The sequence below is a fragment of the Tiliqua scincoides genome, chromosome 7 (genome assembly GCF_035046505.1).
Source record: "Tiliqua scincoides isolate rTilSci1 chromosome 7, rTilSci1.hap2, whole genome shotgun sequence".
In the NCBI taxonomy this organism is placed as follows: Eukaryota; Metazoa; Chordata; class Lepidosauria; order Squamata; family Scincidae; genus Tiliqua; species Tiliqua scincoides.
This window is the reverse complement of record NC_089827.1, coordinates 68,339,722-68,353,848: the sequence shown is the minus strand read 5'-3', so window position 1 is coordinate 68,353,848 and position 14,127 is coordinate 68,339,722. Positions and strand designations below refer to the sequence as shown.

The 14,127-nt window shown below is 41.7% G+C and overlaps 1 protein-coding gene across 1 annotated transcript in view; it reads left to right on the top strand.

The window, feature by feature from the left end:
- The window catches only part of LRRIQ1 (leucine rich repeats and IQ motif containing 1), a 131,312-nt gene that overhangs the window by 115,381 nt on the left and 1,804 nt on the right, over positions 1 to 14,127 (top strand). Inside the window, exons 24-25 of the mRNA XM_066634309.1 lie at positions 1,479 to 1,539; positions 5,082 to 5,202. Coding sequence (XP_066490406.1) covers positions 1,479 to 1,539; positions 5,082 to 5,202 — 182 coding nt within the window. The remainder of the gene's footprint in view (positions 1 to 1,478; positions 1,540 to 5,081; positions 5,203 to 14,127) is intronic.

Here is a 14,127-nt window from a genome sequence, read left to right as displayed (position 1 = left end):
TAGCGATAGGTGTAATTTATACCCCTTCCCGAAACTAGTAAATTTGATAAATTTCTAACTATAAAAGAACCTGCATTTTGAGAATTTTATCTTCCCCTTTCTGGCAGTAACTGATTACCTTATCTGTTCTAACCCGATTCTTTAAAATAATATTTCTTAAACCCACTGAAAATAAGAGCCAAAATTCTTAATGATATTTTGCTAAGCATTTGACACCAGTAGCTACCAGGCAGTAAATGTCTTGCAACCCATTTCTAAACAAGTTAATTCAGAACCAAGTCTCATGGATTTCAGTTCAGCTTACTGTAGTGCACTGGTTCCCCAAACTGTGAGCCGTGGCTCCCCGGGAAAACCAGAAACCAGCCAGGGGAACTGCATAGTCCTCTCAAAAAATTCACCATCTTATACGTTGAATAGGACCGAAGCCCTAATGGGAAGCCTCAGAAAAGGCTGCAGAAAAGGGGGATAGGATCTGGTGTGTGCCATTGCTGCCAGATCCAACCCTCCTGCAGCCTCCTTGCCCCCATTACATCCCCCTCCAGCCCCCATTACATCCTCTCTCTGCTCCCACTACTGCCTTACTTGCTCCTGTGGGCCCAGGCAGCTCCAAAAATGGTCTGGGAGCACTGCCGCCTCACACAGCAGCACTCTCAAAATGTCCACCAACAGAGCACTGCATGTGATAGCTGACAGCCCAATCGTGAGCTACCCGAGGTGCGGGTCTGCGGCAGCGCCGAAAATGGCTGCCGCCTCATCCTGTGCGTCTCAGGCAGCCACCGGCGGCTCCTCAGGAGAAGGGGACTTTCGCCCCCTTCCCCCGGGTAAATAGAGTAGCCCCGCAATGGGGCTACTTGATTCACTGCCAACCAAAAGGTCGGAGGCGAATCAAGTGCCTCCATGTCAGGTGATGAGCCCAACGCAGAAGTTTTGGATCCAGTGGATCCAAGCTCCACCAGTCCTGCCTCCCTCCCTCCCTCCCCACTCCCTGCACCTGACATGCCTCCTCCCCACCCTCACCTCCAGCCTCCCTGGCACACCTCCTCCCCACCCTTTCCCTGCCCTCCACCCACCTCCCCCTTCCCCAGAACACCTCCTCCCCACCTCCCCCCACGCCTCACCTTACCTCTCCACTGGTCCACGCGAATGCCAAACAGCACAGCTCAGGTGCCTGCTCAGGCACTAGGGTCCTCCAACATGCCTTATGGCATGTTTGAGACAGTGCGCTTCAGCAGAAAGCTGGCGCGCCAAGCTCAGGATTGGGCTCTCAATCCTCAATAGGACTGGGCCATTAGACTTAGAAAAGCAGTTGTGGCATGACTTAGAAAATCTGCTGTTTGAAGAAAATGAAATCAAAAATTCCACTGGACATGCCCAGCTCATTTTCACACCTAAAATGGCTCATTCAGTTCTGGTCTTAGTAATTCTGATTAATTTTCATATGTTACTAATGTATCTGCTGTTTTCTAACCACTATACAGCAAACATTTCTTGCCTGAGATAGACCCAGAAGTTCTCAAGGGAGGAAGAGTTCAACTTGTGGTAAGATGTATATAATGTTTGATATTGGTTTAAATCCTAAACTTCTTATGTTTTTGCAACTGGCTAAAACGTAAATCTGCCTGCATACATCATAAGTCACAAACCGTTGGTATTAGCCATTCAGTGCCCAAATGTATAGTTTCCATATGTGAGCAAATTCAGGAAACATACATGTATGTGAATACTCCTACCCTCATTTCCATGTATCCACCTGTGGCATAATGAGGAAAGCATTAGGAGCCCAGAATGAAATGGCCATCATTGTAAAAGACTCCACATCAGAGTTGGTCAACTAAACTAGTGACTGAGCTGCACAAATGCTTATCCCTTACTGCAGTGAACCCCAATATTAAAATTGGGCATGTGGATTAACCACGACTCCATGAATGCCATAGGGGAATCTGGCAACTTTGCACACAGGAAACAAAATGCCCATCACTGCCCCACACTGTTCATCTAGCAGAATGAAGATAAAGGCAGGAACTTATGTCGGACCGGTACATGGTGCCTTTAGTTCTGAATTAATTAATCCAAGGACACAATTGCTCTGTCGGTATTCATAGTTATAGCTGCCATCTACTGTCTGCACTGCACACAAAACTAGATTCAAAGAGTTGCTCGACACTTCCTTCCTGGGTGAGTGGACCAGGGGCTCCCTGACTGTTGTGTCGCCCCTTGTTCATGAAAAGTGCTCCTGCCTCCCCACCTACTTCCATGCAAGGTAGTTTTACATCTCAGAGTGGTGTTCATCCATGGAGAACATCTGACCACAAAACATGGACTGGACCGTTCCAATCTGTTCACCTACTACTGAGTCCTGCCCTGGAGTTCATTCGTGACTGCTTGGCGGGGACCACTTGGTTCCACAAAGAGGAAGCGTGCCTGATTCATTCACAATGTGTTATGGCTTTGGTGAATAATCGTTTGCAGATGTGAAAATTCTGGCAATTTCAAGACTCTGGGAATGTTTTTCCTACCTGCAGTGTTAACTTTTCCAGACCCAAATATCTTTAAAAAAAACAAAAATGAAACTAGTTATTATTCTGGATAGAGAAACTTCTTTTTTGCTGAATTGGTGCTGTTAACTTTAAAGAGTGGTTATGCCAAGAATGGAGATCCCCATGTAGAACACATGGCAGTAGCCCTGTGATGCTTATTCATTATCAGGCACAAAATTTCCACAGAAAATACTTCAGTATAATTACTGTTTTAATTATAAACCTCTCTGTTGTAGAGCCCCCAGGGCAGTTAGCAATTATTTGAAACAGACAATTCAGTATCAAAATAAAAAACAGTTGCTCTTAGTCCATAGAAAACTAAAGATGATCATTAGGGGCATGGTGTTGCATCAATATCACACTGATTCATTGATTTAGAGCCCAATCCTGAGCTCAGCGCTCTGGCTTTCCGCCGGAGAGCACTGTTGCAAACGTGCCGCAAGGGACGTCTGTGAGACTTAGCGCCGGGCCAGCACCTGTGCTAGCCCAGCGCTGGGCCAGTGCCCATCCTCCGCTGCTCGACGGTCTCACAGACCGCCGAGCCACGGCACAGTAAGCAGGGGCGGGGAGAGTGCGGGGAGGGGACGGGGAGGAGGCGTTCCGGGGAGGGGGAAGGTGTGGGGAGGGCGGAGAGAGGGCAGGTGGGAGGCATGCTGGCGTGAGGGAGTGGGGAGGCAGGAGACGGGTCTGGTGGAACTCATCTCCACCAGATCCTGTCTGTTCATGCAGGGCTTGGCGCCCTAAAGTCAGCCTTTACCACCTACCTTTTGGTCGGCAATAAAGTGAGTAGCCCCATTGTGGAACTGCTTCCCTTACCTGGGAGAAGGGAACAAAAGTCCACTTCTCCCAAGGCGCTGCCTGCGGTAGGCTGAGGCGCGCAGAATGCGGCGGGAGCCATTCTTGGCGGGCTGCAGCTGTGCCCCCCCCCAGGCAGCTCAGGATTGGGCTGCCAGGCTGCAGTCCTCTGTACACTTACCAGGGAGCAAATCCCATTGACACTCACCTCTGAGTAGACATGCCTAGGATTGTACCGTTATGTAGGTATATACTTTAATACATTTACACCCTTCCTTTCCACTCTGCTGTGGGTGCTCAAGGCACCTAACAACATATATAAAATGCAACTTCGACATCATAAAACCGTACAAAAATTAAGAGCCGACACTTAATATAGCTGATCGGAAACCTCTAATTCATGTAAAACAAGAAACAATTGTAAAAAACAATCAGAAGGAGCAGTACATAATGGGCAGTAAAGAAGTAATGATGAAATGGCAAAAAGTGGCAATAAAAGCAGTAAAAAAGAATGATAGCAAAACGATTCCGTTTTGCCCCCCCTGCCGGGAATGGCTCCGAAGGGAGGGGCCACTCGCCCACCTCCCTGCTAGGCTGAGTGCTCCGCCCCCCTCCAGCTATGCCACGGGTTCAATGTACACAAACTGTGTTTCATGCACAAAAATATTTTTAAAAATATTGGATAAAATTACCTTCAGGCTCTGTGTATAAGGCATAATTGAAACATAAATGCATTTCATGTTTAGACTTGGGTCTCATCCCCAAGATATCTCCTTATGTTTATGCAAGCATTCAAAATCTGGAAAAATCCAAAATCCAGAACACTCCTAGTAGTCCCAAGCATTACAAATCAGCAATACTCAACCTGTATGACGTTTGCATTTCGTATGGCATTTCAAAAATAACACCATTTGAATTTAGTTGATAGCACAAAATCCTATTAGGATGCACATTTTAATGTCAAAGAATATGACCCTTCCTTGGAAGTAAATTCAATTAGTAATGATGACCTTCCATGTTTCAGGCTGAGATATCTGCATTTGAAATGTATGAAGAATAGGGGGAAAATGTAAGATTTATCTGCAAACATCTGAATGGAAAGCATTCTTGGTGAAGTCTTTGCATTAGCCTTAGTGATTGGTTTCCTTTCTAAATCCAAAATGTCACTGACATGAAAGAACATGTTCTCTACTCATTCTATTATTTGAAACCCATCAGTGTGTCCCATTTCTAATATAATCAACTCACGCAAGCAATACATGAAACCTTTCCTGAAGATTTGGTGAGGTAGCAAAGAGTTAAGATGAAATTACTTACTTACTGGATGTTTGATTGATAGAACTGATACTCTGGATTAAACACAAATATTGCAAAAAATCAAATATAACATTCCTGACATCCAACTCTGACTTAAATTATAGACTGCTCAGTAAATGATCTTAAGCTGTTTAAGGTTTCATCAGTTGTCGGCAAGATTTATTTTCTTCAAAATTACTGTACTAAAATGTTGTCTTTTGTTACTGTGCTGATTCTGATCACAAACCACAATTTTAAGATCGCCTCCTATTTACAAAAATGCTTTGACATAGTGCATTTGTTCAGACTGGGCAGCAATAAAGGATTGTGGGATCATTCTGGAGACGATTGTTTGACAGAGCCGGCTTGTTTATTTGAAAGTAATGTGAGCTGCATTCAGAAAATGTCATATTTTGTTTCTTGATTGTGTACATTCTCTCTCACTGCTTCCAGACAAGTCCTGTAAGGAGAGAAGACACGGATTTGGAGCTTGTTTCCATGACCAGTGGAAGTACTTTGACTCAGAATAAAGAAAAAAATCATCAGCCATACAGGCTTTCTACAGGATCTTCAAGTAAGTTGTGCTTTCCTGTTAATAGTTAGAAAAAACACAAATGACCTGATGAAGTTTAGTGTCTCAATGCATTCTTATTAGGGCAGTGACTGCTGAAACCGTAGTTTTGACGGCTGCTTTACCTGCAATTGTTTTGTGTGTGGATATATGAAACACATAATTATATAGGACGACATGTATGAGTGGATGGATTCATAGCTTTCTCTATGTGTGGGTGCGATATACATTGCATTAGATATTCAATCATGTGAAAAAGTAAGCTCAACAAAGTTTCTACTAGAACCTGTAATTTAATTCCTCATCCCTGTGCCGTAGCAAAACCTTTGATGCTTCATTTCTTAATGATATGTATTTGTCTAATTTGCTCATCCCAATCCCTGAAACTCTTGCTTACTGGTAGATTTCATTAACATCCTTGGACGGTTTTTTTGTGTTTTTGTTTTTTTAGAGTAGCTGAAAGCAAATGTGAAGAACATATCCCACTAAGGACCCAATCCTATCCAACTTTCCAGCGCCAGTGCAGTCATGCCAAAGGGGCATGCACTCTATCCTGAAGGGAGGGGCTTTCCCTAGGTGACAGGCTGTCTGTTCCCTTACCATGTGGCTGCATTGCGCCTGCATCATTATTGGAAAGTTGGTTAGGATTGGGCCCATACTCATTACACATTGCTAAAATTAAGATTTGCTCTGCCAGCATATAAACTGTAATGTTAGAGGATACCTATAGATACCACTGAAACAGCAGACCACTTAATGTTATACTATCTGCATAAAATCTTTTTGGTAGAGTAATAGACATGTATCTTGACACAAATATCTAGAATCAAGATGTGTACTGAATACAGGAACTAGACTGCTGTTGATCAGAATCCAGCAGCCTGGAATTCAATGAGAGTTTTTGAAAAGAAACTGTTGGAATGCCAGAAAAAAAAAAATCAATTAGGAATCTTGTAATGTTCTTAAACTGTAAGAAAATATGCTTGTAGTGCAAGAATAATACTTATTCAACTACTTGTGTTATTTGAAACAATAAAGCAGATAGTTTGGTTACATTACTATGCGGCGTTACTTCTATATGTTCTGTCTTAAAGGTAGTAAGAATTTGGGGCATTTATTTTTCCTTTTTTTTTAAGCAAAGTAGAATATATTGGTTTACAGACTGGGATCCAAAGAGTGGGTATAGGTACACCCAACAGCTTCCCCCCCCACCCGTGCAATGTTTATTGTTTTTCATTTGAACTAAAGATGAATGCTTCGATGCAACTCCTCTTCATTTCAAAAGAGGCTTTCTATATATATACATGGGATTGGGAGGCACCGCTGAAGAAGCAACAAGTCCAAAACTGCCTTTGAGGTTTTTATTTGTTTGATACAGGCTATGAGTGACATTCTGAAATGCTTGAAAGACATTCATCTTCCAGAACACATTTGCAAACTACCAAGAGATATTTCAGTGTTGTCAACTTTTTTCTACAAACGTTGAATAAATAATTGCAATAAGGGAATCAGATTGCAAAGATCATTGAATGTTCTTAGCCCTGCAGTAAGGCAGACTCTTTCAGTTGAATTGAAAAATATTCAAAGAAGTCCCAGAATTCCATTTAAAAAAATAACTAGACCATCTTTTAGGTCCAACTCCACATGCTCACACACAAGATTCTTCTGGCGGTGCAGAGGTGTTGCCTCTTCTCTGCCCCTAAGATTTCTCTCCTGCTAATTTTTTCAGTCATCATCATCATAATAATAACTAGGTATTTATATACCGCCTTTCTGGATATCGGATTACTCCTCTGACTTTATTCAAGGCGGTTTACATAGGCAGGCATTTCTAAATCCCTCAAGGGGATTTTTACAATCATAGAGGTTCTCTCTTTCAAGAGCCAACATTTCAGAATGGATCTTCTCACTTCTGGCCTCCAGTTCTCCCACGCAGGCTGACAAAGCAGCTCCATCTCTCACATGGAGGGCAGCCAATTCGCTTCTTGCTCACACCAAGAGCAGGTGGAATCACTCAGCTGGGCTTGTCAGCTGCTTCAAGGTCTCGCCATTCTCAGCCGTTCAGGGAGCTGCCAGTGTCCTCGAACTGGCGACCTTCTGATGTTATCTTCAGGCTAACGGAGGCTCTACCCTCTAGACCAGACCTCATCTAGTTTTGTGAACAGGTGTATGATTGCAGATCATTTCTTTTTATTTTTTTTAAAGGAAGCCAGAGTATTAAATTAGGTGCGTTCTTACTCAATATCTTTTCTGTGTTTTTTATTACTGTGGAATAATTAAAATGGTTCATGTAACATTTAGAGTAAATAATTTCATTGTGGATCTGATAAAAAGCAACTGTCACATTTAGTTCACCCCACACTTGTTGAGCTCAACTCATTTGCAGGATTTCAAATTGATGTAAACACTTTTCTGCTAAAGATTTGTTCCGGTTGCTTTCATTAAAATTTTGATTTATTTTTTTTTGCTCGCTCTCTCTCTGTGTGTGTGTGTGTGCTATTAAGTAATACAATATGGTAAGGGCTTTGGTATAAATTATAAATCAAGTCACACAGAGCTAGATATGCTGATGAAAATTATGTGTCATCTTAGAAGACCTTGTGGCATGTCAATCGATTGATTTGCAAAGTCTTCCCCCCCTTTTTTTAAAGAATCTCAGTATTTCCTATATGGCATTACTTATCAAAACAGAGCATATGTCAACTTTGACTTCTGCGGAGGAACTGAGGATTTAGCCAAACGAAAAAGAGACCAGAACAAATCATTAGCACAAAGTAGATTAAAGAAAAGAGAACTGACTGCTTGGAGAAAAAAAAAAATGAGCATTCCTTTCCGAATGTAGGAAGCACTTTCAGCACATGTTCAACTCAGTGATCATTTTGTACAGCAAGCACCATAAACTCTGTGTTAGAATATTCGAAAATGTTCAAATTGTGTGATTGCTGTTAGAAAAAGAGTGTGCTGTTCATTTAGGTTGAAGTGGGTCATTTGCTCAACCCATTTCTACCTAAACGAATGGCGAACTCTATTTTTCTAGTAGCAATCACATGATTTTGCATCTCATATCGGACACACATATTGCAACTAATTGCCATTGATTTCAATGAGTCTTAATGGTCATCCAGTTCACTAGACCGTTAGAAATAGAGGGTCGCAATGTTTGGTCCCAACTAAAATCTGGGAACTTCGCCTCCAGTTGAGTTGGATTTTCAGAACACTTCCACTTCCAGAAATAGCATTTAAAGCAGACCTGAACATGCCAGAGCCATGTTCCCAGGCTTCTACCCCCCACTTAGATTGCTGCAGGGCCTCTGCTATGGCAATGGAGTAGAGTTGTCACTGGACCCTTAGCACATAGGAAGCATCAAAGACTACAGGAATATTCCCCAGGCCTCTCTAGGCCACCACTTTGCATGCCCAAAGCCTTCTGTTACAGTGAACAAGCAGTGATGTCACTGACTCCTAATCAGATAAGAAGCCTCAGAGCATGTGCAGTGAGGCCTCACTGTGTTATACCTGTTGTCTAAGCTATTTCTAGTCGGGGACTAGAACATTCTGGGTCAGTTTCAGAAATGGCACTTCTGGCTGTGTAACGTTCATTCATTGATGTTCGTTCTTGAATTTTAAAGGGAGTTGTATGCACAGATAATTACATTGAACATGGTTAAAGTGGAGCAAGCAATTCTGTTTTTCTCTGTACTATAAATTTGTCTTAATCATGGCTTTCTGAAGGTTTAACTATATAAACTATATAGGTTTATAGGTTTAACTATATAATTGTTTAACTATATAATTTAAGTTTAACTATATAATTGTATTGTTAAAGTGGCAAGATGTTAGTTTAACAGGAAAGATATTTTTGATAACCCAACAGGCCAGAAGGATTACAATGAAACGTATTAGCCACAGGGAATGTGATTATGAAGAAAAAAAATTATATAATTATGTTGAACATGGTTAAAGTGGAGCAAGCAATTCTGTTTTTCTCTGTATTATAAATTTGTCTTAATCATGGCTTTCTGAAGATTAGGTTTAACTATATAATTGTATTGTTAAAGTGGCAAGATGTTAGTTTAACAGGAAAGATATTTTTGATAACCCAATAGGCCAGAAGGATTACAGTGAAATGTATTAGCCACAGGGAATGTGATTATGAAGAAGAAGAAAAATTCTGCTCTCTTTTGCTTCCTTTTGTCTTTTTCGGCTGGAACCTTGTTGCAACTGGAAGTAAGGGGTGACTTGTTTGGAGACGAAAACTAGGAGTGGGAAGATTAAGGGGAAAACCCACCAGGAATTTTTGGTGCCACAAATGCTGTAGACATGGCTGGAGATTATGCAAGGGTGGGGCCATGCTCTGGCAAGACTGTGGACAACTTTCAGGAATGCTTGCATCAGAAAAATTCCTGGTTAAATTTTTGCTGTCACAACTCCATAGTCCAAGGATATTGTCAGACAGCAGAACAAAGGACCCTAGAGGCCATGGTTCTCGGATTGTGTCTACTGGCAAACAGTGTTCACTTGTAATATATCATAGGCTGCTCTATGCAGTAGGGATCAGTCAACAATACCAGAAGTTTTAACTGTGTGCCCTGCTCTTCTACATCGTCTAAATTCCTGAAAGCCATCCAACAGGAAGTTCCAACCACTTGAATAACAACACAGAAGTATGAGCAGAGGTGACCCCACATCTTTCCTTATTGCGGTTCTCTTCATAGTTTGGCAATTATCAGGGGACACTAGAGAGTTTTACAACAAATGCAGTCATTAAGTTCAGGAAGTCAAGTGGCTAAATAGCATGTGCTGGTTTACAAAACAAAATGTCCACACTCAGTCCCGTCCCTTGGGTAAGGCGACTGGGGAAGCTGCCCAGGGCCTGTGCTGGGGGGGGGGGTCTTCACCTTGTCTTACCGTGATGAGAAACCACTTCAGAAGTTGCAGTAGTTAAAAGTGCAGAGGGAGACTGAGGTTGATCTGCGCCCTGAAGGCTGGGCAGAGTCAGAAAGAAGGAGGGAGAATCCTATGCAGATCTCCTCAGAAGTAGATTCCATTTATTTCAATGAGAGTTAATCCCAGGTAGGTGTTTATAGGATTGAGCTTTTAGGCAACGAAGGCAACATACAGAATTTTGACCTAATTAAAAAACAACGATCTCATAATCTGCCGTCTCAGATGCATATTACGTACCATAAGCACCAAGGACTCCCACAGACTGAAGTCCAGTTGCATGTAGCCAGCCTCCTCCTATTTTATATTTACCAAATGAGAGAGAAATCTCTCCAAAGAAGCTAAACACAGAGTTCTGCAAAGGAGGGTGCAGAATATTTCAGTTTCCTGGCTGTTGCAGAGTTTTATGGAACTTGCTGCTTTAAAATAGCATTTTGTGTACATCATAAGAGATGGGTATCTCAGGAAACTTGCCATATCACAAGTCTTCTTCCACCACCCCCATTTTTCTTTCTACTTTACTTCCTACCTTTCTTCTCACTTTTTGTGCTTTGTTCCCACGTTTTTCTTCCTTACTTCTTTCTCTCCAAGAGGTACTTGCTATCTGCCTTTTCATAAAGTCAATACATATTTGATATATATTTTAAAAAGAGAGAGCAAGAAGGAGGGATTCCCCCCCCCTTTTGGGGGAGCATGTTTAATTTAAGTTAGAGTTTCTTAATTGGTATTATTTATTTCAATTTTTTATTAGTTATTCTTTGTTTTTGTTGTTTGTTTTATTAGCTGGGCTAGTTATTTGAATATATATTTAAAATTTAAGTAAAGAAAAGAGTGTTTCTATTATAATTAGGGAATGAATGACCTCTAATTTATTGTTAATTTGAATTGGGTGTTTAAATTTAAACATTTATATTTATGCCTTATTTCACACACGTGCACATGGCCATTATAGCGACCCCTGCACTGGTTGAGAGGCCCTGGGTCCCGCACCCTTCTAGAGTCAGCATACCTTTAATAAACAAGCCAAAATACACATTTAGATTTTATTTTTTCTAAGAAAAGGAAAATCATTTTTGGTAACTGACCAATCCATCCTGATGCCTATTCAGATTCTCACTCCTTCCTCGTGCTGGGCTCCGAACACAGCCTAGCAGGAAATCAGTGGGATCTGATTGCACAGAACTCTAATTCATTTCAAAGTGTTTTTCATAGGGGGATTTTTTTTAGAATGAGTTGCATCTTCTGGGCTAGCAGTCAGCTTAAGGCACCAATCCTATACACACTTTCCTGGGAGTAGGCCCCATTGGACACAGTGGAACTTGCTTCTGAGTAGACATGCCCCAAGTGATTATCTTGTAGCACTTGAGACCTAATCTTTCAAGGCAGATTTGAAAACACTTCAGAGAAGTACTTTTGTTAAATGGGATCAGTGACTGCACTCCCAGAGGCACACAAATACTGGACAGGAAGCAGGAAAGACCAGAAATGGGTTTTGTAAGGATAGGGAAAGAAACAGTTCATCCATCCCACAATATTGAGAATTGGCAGCCACCTGTAATGACCAATATTAGATCTCGGATGTCATATAGGAACAATAGCCCTGAGCTCTTTTTTTAGTCTAAACACAAAAGAAGAGATTGACTCTTTCACCAGAAAACAGCCATCTCTGTTGCTCCCTCTTTTGTATTTGTAACATAATTTTCCAACCTTAAAAGTTATGCCTTCAGTTACGGAAACAGACAAACTCAATAATGCTGTTTTCTCACTTGGCTAAATTAGAAACCTCACCAAAGACATAATTGAATTTGCATGAGTGCTGCTCTCAGAGTGGAGTCCCTTATCTGTTTCTGATGATTTCAAGGAAACAAGTTCACGGCAAGTCAAAGTTGATTCCAATTAACTAGACCGCCTTAATGTGTACAGTTTAACAAAAGCTCTCGGTGCATACATTCAGATGTATTCAGACATCTGAATACGTCCTCCCATTAACACAGATAAAGGCCAACAACCCACAAGGTAGTAGCACTGAAAGGCCTACAATGGGCAACAAGATCTACTTGTTTCTTAGATACTATGACTGTAGTCTTAAGCGCCGCTTCAAGTAATGTGTTTAGGAGCCTGATTTCACTAAAACATGTTCAAAAAGCTGACTTCTAGGGTTTACAGATGTAACCGTAGTTTAGCCACTTCTCAAAACCAGAAGACTAAACCGGAGGCCCCGAACCAGTTAAAGTTAGTTGTGATTAAAAGCCAAACTAAACGTGATGTAAGAGATCCCCAGTTGGGGACTTCTGCAGTTTCTTTAAAGGCAAAACCTCTCTCTCTCTCTCTCTCTCTCTCTCTCTCTCTCTCTCTCTGTGAGTGTAAGTAAGGAAAAGAAGTGTGAGGATCATAGCACTGGGGGAAGGGTTTTAAATGATCTCCCATACCCCAATTGTCTCCTCCCTCCCCCAAGTTTCTATTTACTCCATAGAAGAAAACACACAGTTATTTATATTTATCCACCCTTAGGGTAAATAGCAGCTTTGGGGAAAGAGGAGGATTAATTTAAACTGGGAAAGCACAGCAAGGCAAAAAGGTTAACACCTCTCCAGTCCAAATTACACACACATGCAAGAGAAACATGGGTGTTTTCAACTTAAAAATAAAATGTAGGCAATCCTGAGCTGGTTTCTTTTTCAGAAGTCATTCTTTATCATTCTCCCCCTTCCCTGACTTAATACTAGTTTGCACTAAGCGTTTAAATTTGGGAAATGATTTCTGAGAGGCCTGGATTATTTTGGCTGTAATTTAAAGGCCACTTCATGCATTATCCTTGAAATGTGCACCCATATTATATACATGTTTGTAAAACCTCAACAAACTCCCAACTGGCTGACTTTCCCTGTAGGGTTTACCAGTGAGGCAAAGTACATATATCTGAGAATTAATGTATGCTAAATGGAATGCTGATCTATTTAGATAAAGTGCCAAGTTTAAACGAGGAGATCAGAATGTTTTTTGCTGATGTCAGGATTCTTTGCAAAATTCTGCTCACACTTAGGTGTGTTAATCTGATCAAGAACCTTCTTTCTGACCTGAAATTTTTCCTTCTGTTAAGGTCTTTACAGTAATAAATACTGTATTGATAGCTATTTGTATGCAAGACTCCAATCCGCACTTACTCAGAAGTAAATCCCATTGTAAGTAGCACAATCCAAAGTAAATGTGCATAGGACCTGTCTGAAAGGACGCAACAGGGTCAGAAGCCCTGTTTCATATGTGGGGGGGGGGGCAAATAGCCTTTGTGGCACCTGCTGGGGACCAAAAGTCACATAATTAAGCAGGAAGTAATGTCATTAAGCAGGTGATGACCAGAAATAGCACTTTTTTAAATCACCTAGGAACTCATTAGCTGCAAATGACAGAAGAGAAAATGTGCAAATCTTGAACATATCTTCAAGATATGGGAGAGCCCATCAAATATGCTGCCCATATATCTGTACCACTTCTGCTGAGGCATCGCTTTGTAGCTCAACTGCTGAGAGGTGCTCTGAAAAGTGACCCCTTGGCTGAGGTGGCACTGCTGAAAGGGCAGCCACCATGATAATTGGACTCTCCCAGCACCACCCTTTCAGCAGTGCTGCTTCTACCAAGAGGTCGCTTTGCAGCTCAGCAGCTGAGAGCAGTTGGTGGTGCTGGGAGAGCCCAATTATTTCATGGGCCAGATAAAGAGCTTCCGCAGACCTTATGTTTGACTCCCCTGGAATAGATCTTCAGCCAAATGTGAGTTGCTTCAGCAAGTAAGGATTTAAGGGCTCAAGTCTGGGTAAGAACACGTCAACAACCCATATTTTCAGTGCCAGAAAATGTTGTGTGGTGGGATGTGATTTGGAGTGCAAAAGCAGCAGGGAAAAGAGGGTGCTTAAGCCTTTCCCCACCTGCCACATTCTTCCTGAAATCCCACCCCTCCCCTCCCACTACTTTTCTTCCCACAAGATTCCA